This window comes from Peromyscus leucopus, chromosome 20 (genome assembly GCF_004664715.2).
Source record: "Peromyscus leucopus breed LL Stock chromosome 20, UCI_PerLeu_2.1, whole genome shotgun sequence".
In the NCBI taxonomy this organism is placed as follows: Eukaryota; Metazoa; Chordata; class Mammalia; order Rodentia; family Cricetidae; genus Peromyscus; species Peromyscus leucopus.
The window spans coordinates 57,288,338-57,309,716 of record NC_051080.1 but is presented as its reverse complement, the minus strand read 5'-3'; the positions used below and the strand labels follow the sequence as shown (position 1 = coordinate 57,309,716).

Here is a 21,379-nt window from a genome sequence, read left to right as displayed (position 1 = left end):
TACTGGTGGAAAAAAAATCACATGGGCTCTAATCGTGTAGCCATAAAACACAAGAATCCTAAGAATTATTACAAAATGCATCCACCTGTGAAACTGTCTCTCTTACCAAGAAACACATATTTTGTAATTTAAGCTCTCATGTTCCATCTTCACCCTGATTTCTTCCTCTAAAAATCAGTTCTTCCCCTGGTTGATAACAGTGTAATTTGTCCTTGCTTGGTTTTGAAGCCTAAAAACAATAATTTGCAGCATTTATGAGCATTACATGCTTTCAATGGTGCTGAGCATTTCGTAGGTAACATATTGTATGTGGTTTCTTCATTCATTTTTCACTATAATATTGTATAATAGAACTACATACTTCACTGTGTGTTCATATATTATTCATGTATATTTTGGTTGTTTATAGCTTTGACAGTACAAAGACTCATTCTATGAGTACTGATGTATGTGCATGCATATGGTATGTGTTTGTGTGTCTTTGAAATTAAACATGGTTTTGTGTCCTTCCAGATGTTTAAGTTGCTAGGAGTCTGATCTAAATGTTTGATGTTTTTCTGTGTTCTTTTTATACCCCAAGGGTTATATTTTTGAACTCTCCTTTTGTCGATATCTATCTATCTATTTATCTATCTATCTATCTATCTATCTATCTATCTAAATATATAAAGATATATCTTTTCTGTGCATTCTTGTTAGCATCTCTGTGGGCCTATGTGTGTTTAAATACATGTACAGGTCTGTGCAGATGCAGATGAAGGGCAAAGCGTGATGTCAGGTGTCATCAATTTCTGTATACTTTACTACTAAGAAAGTGCCTCCCAATGAACCTGGTGCTCACTGATTCAGCTACTCTACCTCAAGAGTTTCACAGATCCCTTGTCCTCATCTCCTGAGTGCTGGGATTAGAATTGGGCTGCTGTGCCTGCCAGCTATTATGTGAGTGCTACAGATCCTAACTCCATTCTTTACACTTGCATGGCAAACACCTTATCAACATAGAGTAGTGTTCCCAGACTGAGACTCATAATTTTAAAAGGAAGTTAATGTATGCTTATTTCTCATGACTTGTGCATTTACTGCCTTGTGCACATGGATCTTGGGCCATGATAGTTGTCCTTACCAGTATAAGTACAGACACAATGCTTTGAGTCTGTATATCTTGATTAGACTGTATTATGATGATAAGAAAGTCCTGGAATTAGTTTACCATTCATTCACTGGGACCCATTCAATGCCAAGAAATTTAAGGCTTCCTTGACATTGGAAGAAAGAAATCATACACAGAAAATTTTAAGACATATACGAATGGTATCACCAAGCTTTAGAAAAAAGTCATGTCTCTTGTCTTATCTTTCCAATGATCACTGACACAGAGTGACATTGCCAAATGTGGAAATGTATCTTAGATGTGCTCCATCTGGAGGAAGCTGGAAGATCATGGATAACATGTAGATATTTATAGATGTTAAGTGATTATATATCAATAATCTGATTAATATATAGCACATATGAATGGTGATATATTGGTCATTTTAATTAACAGTAATGTTAATAATGAAGTTTTCTGGTCTACGGAATTCACAGTCTAGTAGAATGCCCTAAAACATCAACATATCAGCATTTTATAATATGGCAAGTGCTGTTGAAGGCAAACAAGTATACATGATCGTTGCCTTTGTAGAATGCATCTTATGTAAATGTCTGAAAGTGACATGGCCTTTATGTCTACAAATATGTTAGAAGTGTTGTTCAAGAAAAATGAAAATGCCAGAGGCTTCATGAAAAATATAACTTTAAGCTAGTACTATAATACATGTTTCATGCTCTAACAACCAGTTGGGCCCAGTGCTCAGCCTATGCCTAAGTAAGGGCTTAAACTTTATTGCTTCACCTGTAAAATGTCTCTAAACTATTACTTTACCCAAGACAGCCAATCCAAATTAAATCAGGTGAAATGATGTACCTTTGCTCTAGTTACTGGCTCATTGCAGCATTAACATGGCACATTTTCACACCAACTACACATTTCCTTAATAATTTCTATGGATTTGCAGGATTGTAAGCCTAAAGTAAGTCTGGTTCTGGATTTTGTTTTTTTCTTCATTCAGTTAGATTTTTGAAGAAACAAATTGTTAAACACCTGAATCTAGAATTATGTAAGTGTTTTTCCCCTTACTCTGTTATGACAGGTGTCCACATGAAGATGGATGGAGAAAAGAAATGACTAATTGGGATACAGGTGGTAAAAATCTTTTCTAAAGGTGTGTGTGTGTGTGTGTGTGTGTGTGTGTGTGTGTGTGTGTGTGTGTGTAGAAGTTTAAGTTTACGTTGGACTTGAAATGGAAGGTTAATTACCTATGTGAAATACTTCATGAGTGAGCTAATTTCTGCCCTAGCTAATTCTGTTCTCCCACCCACATGCAACAAATTGCTGTTCTTTTTTATATATGAATGGACAAAGTGGGGACTGTGGGGGCCCTAAACAACCTACATGTATGCTCATTCTTTCAAAATTGGCTCTCAGTATGATTTTAACCCCTATTTGAGCTTTCTGTTTAAAACTATTTCAAACCTTTTGTTCCCTGTTTCAATTAATTCAGCATCTTTGTAGAACCCTAGTGTGAGCTCTATCTATCACTTATCTATCTGTCTGTCTGTATCTATCTATCTATCTATCTATCTATCTATCTATCTATCTATCTATCTATCTATCATCTATCTCCTGTTTCTCACCTCCTTTCACCTCTTGCTTTTCTCTCCTTTCTTCTTTTCCTCTCCTATCCATTCTACTTTTCCCTCTCCCCGTATCTCCTTCTCTCTTGTTTAAATCTTTACAGGATATACTAACAATAAGACATTACCAAAGCTCATTATTCCATGAGATTTGTCAGGTTATACAAGCATAAGGTAGACAGCCTCCTTGAGGACACATTATCTATGTTATTTTTGTCAATCAGAATCATCAGCCAGATTAATATTAAGCCATGCTGTAAAAACATGCAAACAGACTGGGGTTTATACTAGATGCTGGTTTTCCAACCGTGATCCCAGGCACTGCTGTTTGTCCTTTACTATTAGTCTAGTTAAGCTTGAGACAGACAATGAGTAGAGTTTGTAGAAGCAGGATAAATAACCATGGAGGAGACTGGAGACTAAGTATATTTTTTCAAGTATTTAAGAGCCACAGAATATAAATCTAGGGACCTGCGACACTTTGATGCAACCTTAAGTCTTTTTCTCATACCTTTCACATTCCACATTTTAATAAACATCTTGCCATATTTGCTTAATTTTAATAGAATGAAATTTAAATTATTTGTAAAAGAATGAGAGAGTGACTTATAAGATAGATCAGCATGTAGAAGCCCTTGCCCCACAAGCCAGATAACCTGAGTTAGATTCTCAGAAATTTTTAAACTGATTTCTGTCGTGGAATAGCTTTAAAAATTATACTGGCAGAAAAATTGGAGCCCCTATATTTAATGAGTATTGGTATTAAATTCAGAGGTAACATTGGGCTTATACGTCAAGAGTAATAAAGAATGTATGACTTGGAAATCTGTGATCTTTGATCTAATTATACATTGATATTTTATCTTCTGCTTTTTTCCACTCAATGTCTGTAATCCTGGGCTATTACTCATCCTTCCAGATGTTGATTCTATTTTGTTGTTATATATTATATTTCATTCAATCTTCCTTTACTACTGACAACTGTATTACAAAGCAGCAGCAAACCTCTTCAAAACCATAAACAAATTGAAAACATCATCGTTTCCCTGCCAAGTGAAAGAAGTTGCCTTTTCCATCCTCTGACGTCTTTGGTTATAATTTTTCTTGAGCCATGCTGACTTGAAGCAACATCTTCTCCATGTTCAGTGAAACTTTAGTGTTTGGGGAGTAAGTGATACCCTGTGACGTAAGGACAAATGGAATTGGGAAATTCAGTCCAAATGGAACAGACTCTATCTTCTCTGATCCCTAAGACTTCCTAGAGCTATAATTGCTAATATACATTGTGGATATCTGGGGGTGGGGGTGGGGCTGCAGAGTATACAGTTTCCACTCAGCTTAATTTGATCAAGGACTTGTCTTTCATTTCTTTTTTAGAAGTCAGTATCATGAGAAGGACATAAGAGAAGTTCTTGGATTCCATGTCATCTTTTTTAAACAGTCACCATCTCAAAATCTCAGACAGAGATTAACTGAATATGGGGTGAACACAGGCAGAATGTTCTCAAATAATGACTTTTCAAAGATGACTCACATAGCAGAAGATTTCTAAGCCTAGTACCCAAATTGTGTATAGATTCTGTGTATACCTTTAGAATTTATGCATAGAACTTTATTGTCCTAGCAGACAGAGAACTGTAGTTCCCTGTACACCTTACTATCCGATGTTGCTTTCATAAATAGACATGTTTTTGAAAGGTTGATTTATTTTATTCTATATGGTTGAGTGTTAGCTTGCATATTTGGGGACCAAAGACTAGAAGAGGTTATCAAATACTCAGGAACTGAAGTTATTGGTGCTTGTGTGATGCCATGTGGATGCTGAGAACCACACAGGTCCTTTGCAAGAACAGTATGTGCCCTTAACCTCCTGAACCATGTCTCCTGAAACACATAAGGATATTTAAAATGTTAATTTTCATTAGAAATATAATTGTATTTTAATGAGAAAAATCTGCTCGGCCTCTTTTGTTTCATCAGAAGTAAAATGATGCTATCTTTGCACTTCCCGTTACTGTAACAAAATACCTGAAGAAAACTAAAAGGAGGAAAAAATATTTTTGTTCATAATGTCAGAAGTTTTAGTCTGTGGTCTCTTGGCTTCTTAGCACATGATTAGGAAAAGCTGCCACCCTTTGTGCCAGACAAGAAACAGAAAGAGGGCAGGCAATTTGAAAAGACCCATTCCTTCATTGGCAAGACTTTATAGACTTCTTACCATGGGGCCCCGACTCCTATAATTTCTGCCATCTGTCTATATAGTTCAATTATAGATTCTCGTGAATTGATTTATTAAATAAAGCAGTGTCACTAAGCAGGATGGTATCTAAAACAAAACAAATTGTGTGTCACTGCTATGGGTTTGTTTCACTGTCTGAAATTTTACTATAAGTACTGTATATTAGCTTATATCTGTCAACGTTCATGTTTATACTGATAGATCTTAGTAAGCATGGAATGAAAACACTAAGTATCTCCCTTCTGTTGCATGGATTCATTATCACATCTTCACGGTGGTTGTGCCTTTAACTGTTGGACACTTCTGTGGTTCTGTCTTTAGGCCATTTGTCCTTAGATGGGTGCAGTCCTTTTAAACTACTTCCTGTTGTATGGTAAGGATGAGCTCAGTGGTTCCTAAGTTACTTCTCAGTTTCATGAGGAAGGACTAATACACATGAAGGCACAGCTTACTTCTCTTAGTCTTGGAGAAAGAAATGTTTTCTGTCTCTCATCTACTTATATAAACAACACTCATATACGCAGTGCATTGGCAGTATAAATTGGTGTGACTTTAAATCTTGTATTTAGCTTGGTACCCTTTTAAAACAAAACAAGTCAATTAAGAACCACAGTATCAAAATCCTTGCCCTGGCTTCATAGTGATTGAAAACTGAGTATCCACCATGATCAAGTAGGCTTCATCCCAGGGATGCAAGGGTGGTTCAACATACGAAAGTCCATCAACGTAATACACCATATAAACAAACTCAAAGAAACAAACCACATGATCATCTCACTAGATGCAGAAAAGGCATTTGACAAAATCCAGCACCCCTTCATGATAAAAGTCTTGGAGCGATCAGGAATACGGGGAACATACCTAAACATAATAAAGGCAATATATAGCAAACCAACAGCCAACATCAAATTAAATGGAGAGAAACTCAAAGCAATTCCACTAAAATCAGGAACGAGGCAAGGCTGTCCACTCTCCCCATACTTATTCAATATAGTACTTGAAGTTCTAGCCAGAGCAATAAGACAACATAAGGAGATTAAGGGGATACAAATTGGAAAGGAAGAAGTCAAGCTTTCCCTATTTGCAGATGACATGATAGTATACTTGAGTGACCCCAAAGATTCCACCCAGGAATTGATAAAGCTTATAAACACCTTCAGCAACATAGCAGGATACAAGATCAACTCATTTTGCATTCTTTTGGTCTGAATTAATAAGAAATTTATTTAATGGGAGATGCTTGAAAGTGATGACGTTTGAATCTCAAAAGGATTTAAAATGTCCAAAAATACTTTCAAAGATTCAGCAATGTTAAGGATTCAAAGCCCAAATTAAAAAGAAATAGATAACAAACGACCAGATCTAACAGAGTTTGTGAAATTAGAAGTTTTTTTTTTCTTTTAAGAAAAAAATCTACCATTGAAGTCTTGCCCTGGAATCTGAAAAAAATAGAAAACATTTAAACTTCTTCAGTAATGTTTGAGTGTGTGAATTGAGTAAACAATGTAACAATGTCTATTGCATTTTATAGTTCACTTAAGCAGTCTGATTTTGATCTGTATATATGGAGTAGACAGGATTCAAGTGTTTTTTTTTTTCCTTCCAAACCAATGAGCAGACACATATGTTCCTTAAAGCAGAAACTTTCCATGTTCATATGGAAGCTATCTAGTCTGCTATAGGTCCAAGACTTGACCTCCCTTTTATTTTGCTATCAGTTGCTTAATTCTTTAGAATTTTTTGGGAGACTTTTGATCAAAAGGAACATTTTATTCTTTGTTTGCTCCTTTTATTTTTTATAAAGGCTACAAGAAATGTGCAATTAATAACTTTGTACTTTATGCTAGTGGCATAATCAAGTATGGTATAAAATATCTTTTTATTAAAGATTAGAGCATGATGACTTATTTTTTGTGTTTAACTTTGTTTTCAAGCACTTGAAAGTTTTATTATCTGAAAAACAAAAAGAATAAGTCATCTGGTATTAAATATTATGAAAATCAGTAGTGCTACTTATAGTATAATTCATACACAATAAAATTCCAAGCTGACGTCAGATTACACAGTATACTTCCCCTAATTTTTCCAGTGTTTTGAGATTACACACACACACACACTTTCTCATAGTGCCACCATGAGAAAAAGATACATAAAATGACATTTAGAACGCTATTCAAATAAATCCCTTATAATTGTTTCATTTGTTTTTTAAGCATAGTTTTTCTCTTTGAAGTTAATGATGAAGAGTAATTAAATCATGTTTATTGTGTTTGGTTCACAGCTGATGCTGAATGTTTGAAGGAATTCAAACACTGAGTGAAGGACATTCATGAATATGGTGGTTTAGGACACCATTAGTTGTTAGCGGTTTTATATTTCATCATCTTTAAAAAAATTGGACAAAGGTATTTCAAAAGTGAAATTAAAATGTTATTATCAGGGTCACTACATTACAGTCACAAAGCCAGGGGAAACTGAAAATCAATTAAATTCTTTCGTTGTAGAAGTAGAAGGCTCAGAAAACAGGAGGGGTTTACCATAATCATCCTATGGGTCCTGCAAGTCACATCTAAAACTGGACACACGACTTCCTTCCCAGTCTTTCTTTCTCTTGTTTTCACTCTTTTGTTTGTTTGAAGTCAAGGTAGTACAAAGAACATACACTTTACATCCTTTGATCTCAAAGAGTTTCTCATTTAATGGAAACAAATCCTAGTTTTCACTGCACAGAGTGTGAAATTAGTTTCTTTCTAAATTTCTCTGAACATTGGTTTCTCTGGTCAGGTAATTTGATTATTGATAACATGGATAGTTGGAATAAGAACATTTCATAAGTGTATGAATGACTATATTTATATATATGAGCATGTAGATATGTTTGCATATGTATATTTAGACATGTATGCAGATATATGAAATATAACTAAGTCATTAGTTTTGAATTCACATTGTCTAGATAACAGAAGATGTATTTTCCTGTTTCTGTGAAGCAGCCACCATGAGAAAAAGATTCAGTCTTATGAAGGAGATTTTTTGGTATATTTAACAATTTTAATAAATGAAATAAAGAGCATTATGTCTTAAACTCCAATGTTAAGTATTTCCACTGCACTAATCTATTTTGTTCTAAATAATTGTGAACTTTAAGAATTTTTTAAATTTTATTGTTCTAATTAAAAATGAGATATTAGTTGAGGATTAAACCGGATTTTTGCAGCAATGATATCTTATATCTTAGAACCATTTGGAGAGGCTGGGCATACTGTTTAGAAATCTTGGCAGTTGGGTTAGATGGTCTAATTAAGGGGATTTGTGTTTGTGTATGTGGAAAATGGTGTAAATATAGACAATGCTTACCATTCTGCCACTATGTAGTATTTCTTCATCTCTCAATTATGTTGAATGTGTAAATGAACAGTTTTGATTTTCTCTGTTCATTTCTCCTACCAGCCTTGTTACCTAAAAATCTGTTTCAGAGTGGATCTGCTTTAACTAGCATTTTGAATTTACTTGTTCTTTTAGTTTAAAAAAGGGATATTGCTATGGAGTAGAATGAGAAAAATTTAAAGTCAAATTGTCCTAAATGATGTCTGACATTAATTAATATGATTATGCGTTTTAATGACTTCCAGAGTCCCTCTAGAAACACCATTGCTGGTGTGGACAAATTTAGATCCCTTGTCTACCCAGCATTGGTAAATATGACAGTCCTTAGGGATAAGAGGGCTTCAGAGGTTGAATAATCTTACCAGTATTTCAATCTGTTGGAAAATAAAATTGTCCCGTAATATTTTATATCATGCTCCTTCTCTGGCTTCATTATTAAAATCCAGAAAGGAAAGGATTCTGCCCCAGGTCTGCCTAGGCTTTTATCTGATGCTTTTACCAGCCCAGGGTGCTGGTGTGAGGCTGTATTTTAGGTGTGATATGTTCAAGCATCTGTATATTATTTAGGAAGAGAATCTTTTTGTGTTATTTGTTTTACAGGTGTACAGATCATCTCTCAAAATGTCTTTGGTGACATCTTCTAAGACAATTAGCTTCCTGATAGTTGACTAATAGAATTAATACGTGCAGAAAGCACTCTAAAGCCACCCACATGCCTTATGAAGTCAATGCTGGGTATGGTTTTGCAAGTATGTGATCTATTTTTTTTTCAAGGAAAATGTTCACTGGAAAAGTTCTTGGCACACAGTAAAGCATCGTGCAATCTGTTATTTGTCTTAGAGATAATAACTGGCGGGTGGCTATAGTCTTGTGCTATCTAACTTATGACTTGAGAGGGGAGTTTCTTCCACTCAGAAGTATTGCAAATGTGCTTATATTTACATAATATGTCACTCTGAAAAATTATGATGATATAATTCCAGTAACATTTTTTTCTATAACTACTTCAAAGTATACTCAAATAAATTAACTACATTTTTTAAAACAGCAACTCAAAAGAACATGCCCCTACCCCCCACAGCACAATATAAAACCCAAATGACCTCTCTGATTCTTCTTTGAAGTTTTAGCAGTTTAACGTTCTTTGCAATGTATATTATTAAGGTCTCTGTTGAGCATAAGGCATAAGTGAGTCATACTCTTTCTGAAGGTCTGCTCCTGGGTGGAAGAAGGAACTAGAATTTGTGAAGATAGTAATTTAATTAAATTGTGTTTTTTTTTCCTTAGCAGCTAATGATGCTGGTGGAGTCATTTTTAACCTTTGACCCACCACGTTTCTTCATGATAATGATAAATCAGTTGAGATCTAAAAGGTTTCTTTCTTCTGAAAAATGACTTTTTTCCCCCAATATGAATGTATTTAGATCAATTTACTTTTAAGTATTTTATCTTAGTTCCCTTGCCATTTTTCTAATCACTTTGACATTAATATATGGGCATAAACCATTCACCTTTCATTTTGATAGATGGGTAACCTTAATGAATCAGATTATGATTTCTTCCGACATTCTGCTTTTCATACAGAGTTTTCTACAGTTTTGGGTAACCTCATTTATATCATTTCAGTTAGTCATTGTTAGAATGTAGGTATGTTAAGTAGGAAAGGTAGAAACACAACCGTTATGGTTTTTAAGCACTTGGCCAAAGAAAGACTGTACTATGTTCCATACAGATGAGATGATGCACAATGGAGAAGTAATTCAGAATTTTAGAAGATGAGGCAAGAGATGCTTCCCAAATCAATATCGTTTTATGTGTTTGAACATGTAGGAACAGCTTATATTATGAACTAGAGCATCCTGTCTTCTAGGTCAAGTTTAAATATAAGTTTATAAGTACAAACACGTATAAATGTATCCATATTTAACAAATGCTTTTAAATTTGTAAATACCCACACCTGCATGCACGCACACACACACACACACACAGACACACACAGACACACACGCACACACAGACATACAGACATACACAACTTTGAGATGTGTGTCTGACTGAGCTCTACAGTTCGACCCAGAACTCCTGGGTTCTAGTGTTCTTCTTTCAGCTTTCCTAATTGCTAGCACTACAAACACATGCCACTCTGCCTGACTTAAAACAGCATGTGTGTTGTTTACATTTATGCTTTAAACAATGACTGATTTCTTAGATTCTTATCTTTTTCCTTCAAAATTTCCCCTTGGATAGCTACCAGTAAAATTACCTTGTAATCTTTCACATGTCCTCCCAAGGCTATCAGAGCCCCATCCAATTGACAGATATAGGTGTCCTAAAATGTTGTCAACAAAAGCAACATTGAAATGCAAACATTACAAAAACATAATTAACCTGTGTCCTGAGTTACAAAGAAGGCTCCTAGCTTCTTTTCCTTGAGGTTTTCATGAAGTGACAAGGAGAGTCACACATTCCCCCTTCTTCCTGAAGGTTAACGTTGCCCCCTGACTAACACTTTCTCTGGTTTCTTCATTCTTTTGTCATATTTTTGTTATTCCATGAGGGAACTTATATGGACATTTGATGAATAATATTATTGGTGCTTAAAGAGAGCACTGCAGTTTTTAAAGTACTGTTGTTCTGTCTTCTACATTAGTTCCTGAAGTGAAATACCACCTTATCAAGGATTATTTACACATCTAGCCCATTATCATGTTTGGTGATTCATTTTACAACCATTTTGTGTGACTAGAGATGTTCAGAAGCAAAGGTCCACCCATTCCTCTCGGGCCAGTGTGATCCTGCTGCATCCTGAAGAGTCGCAGGGGAAAACAGCGAAGCAATGCTATTACATTGGATTTTTCCAGCCCTTTGCCATAGCTGGGGTATAACTCACTCTACTAAACTGGTCGTCACAGCAAAGCCTGCTCACCATAAAGAAAGCTTGTTTTATTAGACAGTACAAGGTAGAATTTTCAGAGAGACATTTTGAGGGATGGCTTAGGCAGTGCTTGAGTTTTCAGCTGAGAGCTTAGAGAACGAAGAGCCTAGAGTCCCATGCTCAGCCAGCCTTTGTTAATATGGTCTTTAACTAGCAGGACACTATTCATTTCTCGATATTATTACAGATCTGATAACTACATCCCTGTATAGGCATTTATCACTTAAGTTCTAAGTTTGACTTTGGCTACTGATGTCAAAAAGTCCTAAGGCACAGTAGAACTGGCGTGAGAAGAAAGCCACCATAAACTGCTAAGATCTTGTCATCTCAGTCTCAGACAGTGGCTTTTGGCAGCTTCCATACTGTTCTCTAGGTGAGAACCCAAGGGCTTAGCTTATCTCCGCATCCTGCTGCAGAGTCCCAGTGACACCCGTTTTCCTGCTGGAATGCATTCTCAGACCTATTTCTAACCCCCAGCGTGGTACCCATAAGTTTTAAAGAAATTCTTGGTAGGGCTGAGCAGAAATGTTCATTATCTTCTTTCCTGGTAGTAAGCAGGCGGTTTTCACTCAGTTTGTAGCACGACTTTCTGTGTCATTTTGACACGAATCTATTTTTTTGAAACCATATTCTTATTAGTGTAGCAATATTCCATCATAGCAATTAATGTATACGGTGCATATATTTTCCATGGAAGCAAGCATGCAGTATGTGTTTTGTAAAGTTAAACCTGTACATATGTTCTATAAATGTAGCATATCTGATATATATATAAAATCTATAACATGTATAAATATATGTGTGCTTATTATTGCCCATAATTGAAAATAAGGAAATTAGGCAAAAATAGGATGAGAGGGAATGGTTAATAATATGGATAATAATGAGTCGTTTAATATTCATATCATGTCTTAAAAGAATAGATTAGCTAGTCTTTGTGTTAAACAGGTCCAAATATCAAATATTATTTGCTTTTGTTTGTCCCTCTCCTTTTCTTAATCTTGCCATATTTTTGAAGCTGTCTTTTTTTTCTTCTCCTTAGAGGAACTATTTTATTGTGCACCTTGAAGAGTTTGAAATGACTAAGTAAAATACCCTAGATTCGGTTACCTGTGTGTAATCTTCAAATAACCGTGTCCCTTCATTTTCCCTATGTGTTCACAGATATGGTCCGGAAAAAGAACCCCCCTCTGAGAAACGTTGCTAGTGAAGGCGAGGGTCAGACCCTGGAGCCAAGAGCTACAGAGAGCAAGGTGTCTACAAAGGACAAAGAGTTTTCTGCAGATCAAATGTCAGAAAATACAGATCACAGCGATGCTGCAGAACTGAACACTAAAGAGGAACACAGCGTGCATGGCCAAGATCCATCTTCTAGCAGTAAGAAGGACTTGCAAATCTCAGGCCTGAGTGAGAAGGCCGGCTTCAATTATGAAAGCCCGAGTAAGGGAGGAAACCTTGCCTCCTTCCCGCATGATGAGGTAACAGACAGAAATATGTTGGCTTTCTCATCTCCAGCTGCCGGGGGAGTCTGCGAGCCCTTGAAGTCTCCTCAAAGAGCAGAGGCAGATGACCCTCAAGATATGGCCTGCACCCCATCAGGGGATTCATTGGATTCAAAGGAAGAACATAAAATGTCACCAAAGGCTACTGAGGAAACAGGGCCAGTGCAGAGTGGTCAAGCCAATTGTCAAGGTTTGAGCCCGGTTTCCGTGGCCTCAAAAAACCCACAAGTGCCTTCAGATGGGGGTGTAAGACTGAGTAAACCCAAAACTGACTTACTGGTGAATGACAACCCAGACCCGGCACCTCTGTCTCCAGAGCTTCAGGACTTTAAATGCAATATCTGTGGATACGGTTACTATGGCAATGACCCCACAGATCTGATTAAGCACTTCCGAAAGTATCACTTAGGACTGCATAATCGCACCAGGCAGGATGCTGAGCTGGACAGCAAAATCCTGGCCCTTCATAACATGGTGCAGTTCAGCCATTCCAAAGACTTCCAGAAGGTCAACCGATCTGTGCTTTCTGGTGTGTTGCAGGACATCAACCCTTCACGGCCTGCTTTACTAAATGGGACCTATGATGTACAGGTTCGTGTTTTCTCTTGTCATTTCTAGGAGGGAGAATCAAGTAATTAGCGATGAAAGGTGAATTCACAGTTTTATGTTCAAAGTGAGATCCCAGACAAGAGACTTTTACACCCAATAGAAAAGATGTGTGTATTTCATTGCTGCTTCATTCAAATGTGTATTCAGGGTTGATTTTAACTTCTCATTGTGGGAAAAAAATCCAAAATTTCTAGCAGATTTGGAAAAAGTTTTTTTATGGAATTATCTAAAATTCACATTTCTTGATCTACTTCATGATAGTTGGGTATTTTCAGCCTTTCAACAATGGTAGAAATCTGTGACTGCACATGATCATAAGTCATTGCCTTGTTCTAGTTTCAGACTAGCAGGCTTCTCCTATAATCTTCCTCCTGGGTCAGTCTTTCTTGTGTCTTGGATTAGGATTTGATTTTATAGTTAGTCTAATTAGGTTTGGATCTTATTGACAGTAATGGAGATATATTCTTGATATATCAAAATAACTGCAAATAGAATTTTGAAGTAACATTTTACATTGATTACAACCCCAATGAGACTGTAAGTAGTACAGAGTTCACAATGACTTTGAAATAAACCAATAAAGCATTCTTCTCTCCATTTAAGGAAAATGATAATAATTTATGAAGGCATTTGGTAATGATTTAGGTTTACACTTTTGTTGAAACACATACTCTGTTTTCATCTATTTTTTGTCCTCAGTTGAAAGCATAGATATAAAAAAAAAAAAAACCCTAAGGTGTAATATTTTTAATTTGAAAGAAACATGGATGTGAATATGAAGAAATTCAGTACTAATTTTAATTAATTTAATCTTGGTGATTTTAGCACAATTGAAGCTCATGGCCAGTCCCTCAAAGTGTATTAGGTTGTGTTACATTCTAAAGTTCTTTTTTTTATTAATAATTTTTTTATTCATTTTACACACCAATCAAAGATCTCCCTCTTCCCTCCTCCCATCCCTCCAGCCTTTCACTTCCAACCCACCCCTCATTCCCTCCTATAAGAAGGTAAGGCCTCCCATGGGGAGGTATATTTAGTAGAGGCAAGTCCAAGCCCCTTCCTCTGCCTTAAGGCTGTGTGAGGTGACCCATCATAGGTGGTGGGCTCCAAAAAGCCAGCTCATGCACTAGGGATGTATTCTGATCCTACTGCCAGGGGACCCCTTAAGCAGATCAAGCTACACAACTGTCTGCTGAGCTGTGGAGATCACAAAGCAGGTGATGGTAAATGTTCACCTTATTTATGAATTTTTACAAGTACCATAGAACTCAGCACTTATTTTACCGGGGAAGTCCTTTAACATTCATTTTTGTCAGCTTCCTAGCCACAGTAGCTCATTCCTATGCTTTTCTACAGACCTAATATAAACTAAGAAAGATACAGAAAGGCACTACAAAAGATAGGCAGTAACATATTTTACAATATCTGTAAGAAAGATATGGATAGAAAATTCTGAGCCCTTTCCACATCAGAATGGCCATCATTATTTTAAAGAAGGTATGGAGAAAACTTAACAAGGCAGTTTCATCTTTAAAATTTCCATTTTCTCATTGAATTTCTCCAAATAGAATTATTTCTGTGGAGTAGCAAATTAAGGCAACATAGTTATTATGCATGAAAGCTGCATGCTTTGAACTCCTGTCTTATTAAAGATCATTTCACTGTCTTATGTCAGATATACTCTGCTGTCAAACTCTGATTTGGAAAGCAAATACGTGTTTTAGATAAAAGGGTTGGAAGTGCATAATGTCAGTGTGCGAAACGGTGTTTTATAATTAGCAAGTAATATGATGTTAATACCTGGATTTCCGGCAGTTTTAATTTGTTCACTCTGGGGACGACTTCTGAGGGAAGCTGATCCCGGCTGTCAGGAAGGCTCTAAAAAGATTACTAAGGCCTAGGGTTTGGAAGAATTCAGATTTTTTAAACACACTTCCATTTCCCCCAAATAGTTATTTGTTAGGTTCTTAGTTATTTATAGTAAAGTTTATGTTTGGGTGGAACACTTTTCCTGGGCAGTGATTTTAGAAATGAAACAGATGTGTGAGCTATCTGAGTTTGGAAATAAAACAGCTGATCACAGACCGTGCTGTGCACTAAAACCCTGCTCTGCATGCAGCAAAGAAAAAAGTGATAGGAAGCCACAGGCAGGAAGGTGATCTTGTTACAATTATTTTACTTTCTTCTTCAGTTGAAGAAAACTAATGCTGCTACAAGTAGATTAAACCAGTCCATGGAAAACATGGATGACTATTTCAAAGAAATGAATGGGTGTGGCGCCAAACCTAAAACATTGTAACTTCATTTTGTGAAGAGCATATCAAGTACACTATAGATCAATAATGACTTTGAACATATAGTGCATACATACCTAATATTTGTGCAAAAACATGTCGGAAGATAAGTAACTTAGTAGTTTCCATGCTGAACCACAAACCAAATAGCTTTTCCTCCTACATATATTCAGTAATAAAGCCATGTCTGAAATCTCCTTTTGCTCTAACATATCTGTGCTGCAGAAATGCTCTTTAACTAGTTCTTTCTTAGGACCTTGAACTGTGTTCACTAAAAGCTGCCAGAGATAAAATCCTGACTACAGAATTTCTTTAATGCAGAGTTCCATAAGAAATATATATATCTATCCATACATACATAGATATGATGCATTTTATGACTTAATGGCTTGTATATGTTCTGATAAAATATTTTCCTAGACACCAGTATTATGAACAATTTCAGGAATCATTTACTGAACTACACAGTTTAAGTCAATTACAGAAATGGATGAACAATTCATTAATCCTTTTCAACTAAATTGGCTTTTAGGAAATGTTCAGAGCAGTTGGCAGTTAATGATAGATTTATGACACTTTAGACCAAGAGAAAGGAACAGAGGAAAGAACTCAGAGGACTATGTGGCTGTGATCTATAGTTTGGTTTGACACAATGGTTTTATAGAAATCGAACCAACTTGATTGCAAATACAAGATAACCAGTTTGGAAGATGGATTCATAATTAATTCAGCAACTTAGATTGTAATACATACTTTATAAACCTAAAATGTATGCTATCTGAAGGAACCTTTGAAAATCCAGTAGCACAGATCTTGTATGATACTGTTCATGTCCAAGGAAATGATATTCCAAACAACTGGCCAAGGAATTATGGTTATATTTGTAAAAATAATGTCAACAAGATTTTCTTACATTGCCCCCGTAGATAGTGTACCAGGAATAGGTGAAGACCACTTGCAACACCACCATAGAATATCCCACAACCATCTTGTCTTGGTCTGAGAAATTCGTGAAATCCTCCACCACACACTTCGCAGTAGTGTGCACAGCCCTGCAAACAGAAAAGAGATCATCTTTTTACAGAAAAACAAAAAAATTAAAACGACCTTCCTGATACCAACTAAAAACAGCAAAATCCAAACAATGCCAGTAATTAAATAAATAAATAACAAAAGAAGTAAAAGAAGATCTTGGCTAGCACTGAGCTCCTTGACTGGATATGGACACTAGTTTCCCAATGTTTCATCCCCCACTCTGTGTTTTATCAGGTTTCTTTTCTTTTCTTTCTTTCTTTCTTTCTTTTTTTTTTTTTTTTTTTTTTTTTGCTTACATATTTGAAAATAATGGATATGGCATGATTGGTAAGCCTCATGTAATTTTTACTATCTGTATTCAGCCTTTGAGGCTTGCAAGTAGACCAATAATAGGACAAGAGATTGAGTTCTTTAAAAAGTAATTACAGCCTCTTTCTTTTTAATCTGCTTTATTATGCTTATATTTAAACCTTCTCTGAATGGAGGCCTGCATTAACCACGCCGACTCTGCTGTTTCATTAGGGCTTAATGTGCTGTGCATTAGGGCGTTTGCATCATCTTTATGGGGGAGCTTTTAGCTCTCAGATCAGGTTATAAAATTAGGAGTCCTGTCAAGTTGTGCTTCCCACGGGAAAGTGTTTACACTATTCCAAGTTGATAAAAGCTTAAGATGCAAGCAAAACCTTTCCATATTAGCAGATCTTTTCCCTTCTTCTGCATTATTCACAACTCCATGAAAGTAGCTACTGGATTCCATTTGGGACCTTCGTTTTGGCCTTAGTGAAACGCTACGTTTACTGGAAGGACCCCTTTCTTAACTCACCAGGGACTCTCTTCTGTTTGAACCAGGAGTGCTGCATTTCTGTTTTGTAAATATTTTTATCCCAGTTGTACAATATGTCATGTTAGAAACAGGAAGAGCAGATTTTCGTGATAGGAAACTACCCTTTGTTTTTATATTTTCAGCACCTTTAACTATAGGAGCTCTATATAGCCTTAACATATAAGTGTATTCAGTTGCACACGGGAATTACAGTTTTGATTAAAATAGTAAAAGAAAAAAAAAAAACAAAAAACAAAAACAAAACACCCAAGACCATTAATCTCATTGTGGTTTATTTTGACTTGTCTTGAATTTTACTTCCAAATATTTATTTTCTGCTTTGCAGTTTCCTTTGATCTGGAGTATAAGGGAAGTTGTAGATCTTAGCAGGTTCTGTTTCTTTGTTTTTCCAAGTTGAGAACTATTGCATTTTAGAAAAACTGGTGAATGAGACTTTAATCAATTCAGACTGTCTATGGAGTACAGAATGTTTGGCATATGAATCCAGACTTATTTTCAGGGCTGTATCTCTTTAACAAGTAATAAAGTGTGCAAAATAAAACATATGCTCACCCCAAGGCCATAAAGCAAAGCAAAGCTCTGGCATTTACCAGGTTATTTTCATCAGTGGAGATGGCTGAGCTGGATAATGTAACCCCCCCCACATACACCCCTGCGCCGCCCCCAGAGGAGAAGTTTGACCATTCTAACTAATCCATTTACCTGTGTGGCAGTTAAATCTCCATTTGGCTGTGTTAACATGAGAGTGGTATGATAAATGTCTACTTCTCTTTGATTTTTTGGTTTGTTTGTTATCATTTAAAGAATGTGTGTCATTTTCTAGAATATCAGTGTTTCTCTCGAGGCAGAATGTTTAGAGTAAAAAAAAAACATAATTATCAGCGCATCCAATCAAATTTAGACTCATTCAACTCTTAATAAAAGTTTTATCTCCCAAATGGCCTTCTCTGCTAACTATATCAAGTCAGCAGATTATTGAGGACTTTTTATTCCTCGGGTCATTATAATCACAGCAAACTTGCAGCTGTTGAAAGTCCAGATATACAGTGAGTGCCCCAACTGGAGGGAAGTTTGGAGGGAGAAAACAGCATCATTTCATTTTCTGATTCTCTTTGTTCTGAGAATCATTAGACCAAACACATCTTGGCTTCTTCCTCATCCTTTGACTCCAAATCTTAACAAATATATTCTGCCCTTTCAAGCATTCACACTTGTTTGATTTTTTTAATTGAGCACCAAAATGCCGCATTTATGCTTTCAGTATTTTTAAGTACATCTAGTCTTCTTTCGTCACCTTTCAGTTTACATAATAAATATTGCACACAGCTTTCCTCCCCCAGTTTTAGATTTACATTTAATAATAGCTAGCATTTATTAAGGGCCTCTTATGTGCTGATGTGTCTCTGGGTTCTTTATGTGCATCAATCAACTCATCTTCATAAAAACCCTTGAAGTAGACACTACCATTATGTCCATTAGAAGAAAAGAGGAAACAGGTATAGAGGGATTAAAGCACCATGCCCACCAGCAGGGAGTTGCGTAACTAGGGTTGATAGGGTGTAAACTATGATAGATAGGATGCAGAGGTCTGGCTGCATGACTACTGTGGTGCACTGCTTCCTCAAAGGGAAATTGCATTTACTGCAAATAGGAAGGAGTGGGCGACAAGTCCAATAGCAAGGTGGGTTGTTCGATCCCCGGGCTGAATCACTTTAAATGTGATCTCTTTGAGATTATCTGTTATCTAATCCACGCAGTATGGTGTTGCCTTATTGGAATTTACTTGGCTTATAATTGAAATCACTGAGAAGAAGATGAAATGTGTTGATTTGTCTCTTTTTTAATTACTGTAATTCATTTTCACTGATTCTTTTGCGGCAGAAACTGGTACTGACTGAGTGAGTCAAGGACAAATTTTGACTTACTCAATTAAGACTGCAATGTTATTCCCAAATTAAGGGATGGTTCATGCATTTGTTTGGTTTCTTTCCTGGTCTCCTCATTCAGAGGCCTTTGTTTTGAGGATTGCTGATCTGATAGACGGTGTGAGAGTTCTCTTCTTCTGCTCTAGTTGCCGGGCATATACAGTTGGTATGTCTGTGAAGACTGATGTTAAGGAGATGCTTTCACTTCCCATTTATCTTCTCCAAGGCTGTGTAATCAAGCTTTTACCCTTCTGCTTACGTTAAGAGCGGGCTTGGGTGTGGAGGCAGACAACAAATCACAATGCCTTTACGGTGTTTAATTTGAGTATGCTGCTCACCCCAACCACGCACGCTGTGAGTTTTGTGATTTGCCTGGATTCTGAAAGTGAGAAAAGTGTGGGGTGCAGTGAGCAGCTTAAGCACTGAGATGCCCCACCTGCCCAGCACCCCTCCTTTAACACTGTAGATGTAAGCTGAAGGATCTCTAGCATTCCTTCATGCGTTCAGTAGCACAGGAATCCTGTAATAAATGATGATTTTCCAGCTAATGGGCAGTCCTACCTTGACAGGCCATTGCTATTCCCGAGCCAATGTACGTATAATCGAAGTTATCAGAACTTCTTTTGCCACTTCTTGTCCATAGTTCCATTTTAGTTAAGTCAAGGCTGGGAATCCTGGCATTGCTTTGCATTTCTGTAATTATCTTACTCCACACATTTGAGAGATTGTTCCGCTATTCTTGCAGTGTCAATATTAATTATAATTATTAGTTATGTTTATTTAGCAAATTTAGATTGTTTTTTAAAAAATACTAATTTATTCTGTGTGTGTGGTGTGGTGTGTGTATATTTGTGTGTGAATGTGTGTGTATGTGTGATGTGTGTGTGGTGAATGTGTGTGTGTGCTTGTGTGATGTGTGGTGTGTGTGTATGTGTGCTTCTGTGTGTGTGTGTGTGTGTGTGTGTGTGTGTGTGTGTGTGTGTGTATGTGTGATATATGTGTGTGGTGAGTGTGGTGTGTGTATGTGTGGTATGTGTGTGCATGTGTAGTTTGTGCTGTGTGTGTGTTATGTGTGTGTATGTGTAGTTTGTGCCGTGTGTGTTATGTGTGTGCATGTGTAGTTTGTGCCATGTGAGTGTGTGTGTGTTATGTGTGTGTATGTGTAGTTTGTGCCGTGTGTGTGTGTGTGTGTGTGTGTGTGTGTGTGTGTGTGTATTGTAGACCAGAGGACAACTTTCAGAAGCTGGTTCTCACTTTCCACCTCATTCAAAGCAGGCTCTCTCTTGATTTTGCTGCTATACTGTCTACTCCAGGCTAGCTGACCAGAGTGTCTGGGCAATCCCCCTGTCTCTGCCACCCACCTCACTGCTGGTGTGCAGACGCTGCAGGTGCCTTTTGTCACCTCTAGCTTCTTAGAGGATGAAACTCAGGGCGTCCCACTTGTGCTGCATGAGTATCTGTGAGCTGCATCAACGCCCCTGCCCCAGATTGCTTCCTTTTTGTTTTTCTATTCATTTTTCATTCTTTTCCCTGTCTCCTCTTCCATATTCCTCTTCCTGTTATTTTCCTTCTTCTCTTGCTCCTTCCTCCCTTCATTTTGTTCCATTCCGTTCTGGTGTCCTTCCTTTCTTTGCTTTTTCCTTTCTTGTGGTCCTCTTCCTTTGGAAACACCTTAACATTTCCTGAGAAGACCTGTCATTGTTCACTCTCATTTCTTAATTTTACTCAGGTTTCTTCCCCCAGGGTAGCCTTTACATGAGCTCTGCCTGTGAGAATCATCAGATGCCAGTTTGCCCGTACACTGCTCCCATGTTGCCTCTGGAACCCTTTTCTGACTTCAGCTTAGGTTAGGTACTCTTCTTTTGCTGTCAT

At 36.8% G+C, this 21,379-nt stretch overlaps 1 protein-coding gene across 6 annotated transcripts in view; it reads left to right on the top strand.

The window, feature by feature from the left end:
• The window catches only part of Trps1 (transcriptional repressor GATA binding 1), a 239,709-nt gene that overhangs the window by 30,972 nt on the left and 187,358 nt on the right, over positions 1 to 21,379 (top strand). For 4 of the 6 annotated variants that reach the window (XM_028867929.2, XM_028867927.2, XM_037197788.1 and 1 more), the window contains one exon: positions 12,463 to 13,391. In XM_028867929.2, coding sequence (XP_028723762.1) covers positions 12,465 to 13,391 — 927 coding nt within the window. In that variant the 5' untranslated portion in view covers positions 12,463 to 12,464. Of the gene's footprint in view, positions 1 to 8,121; positions 9,112 to 12,462; positions 13,392 to 21,379 lie in introns of those variants that run through there. The other 2 variants (XM_028867934.2, XM_037197787.1) reach the window with 1 other exon arrangement.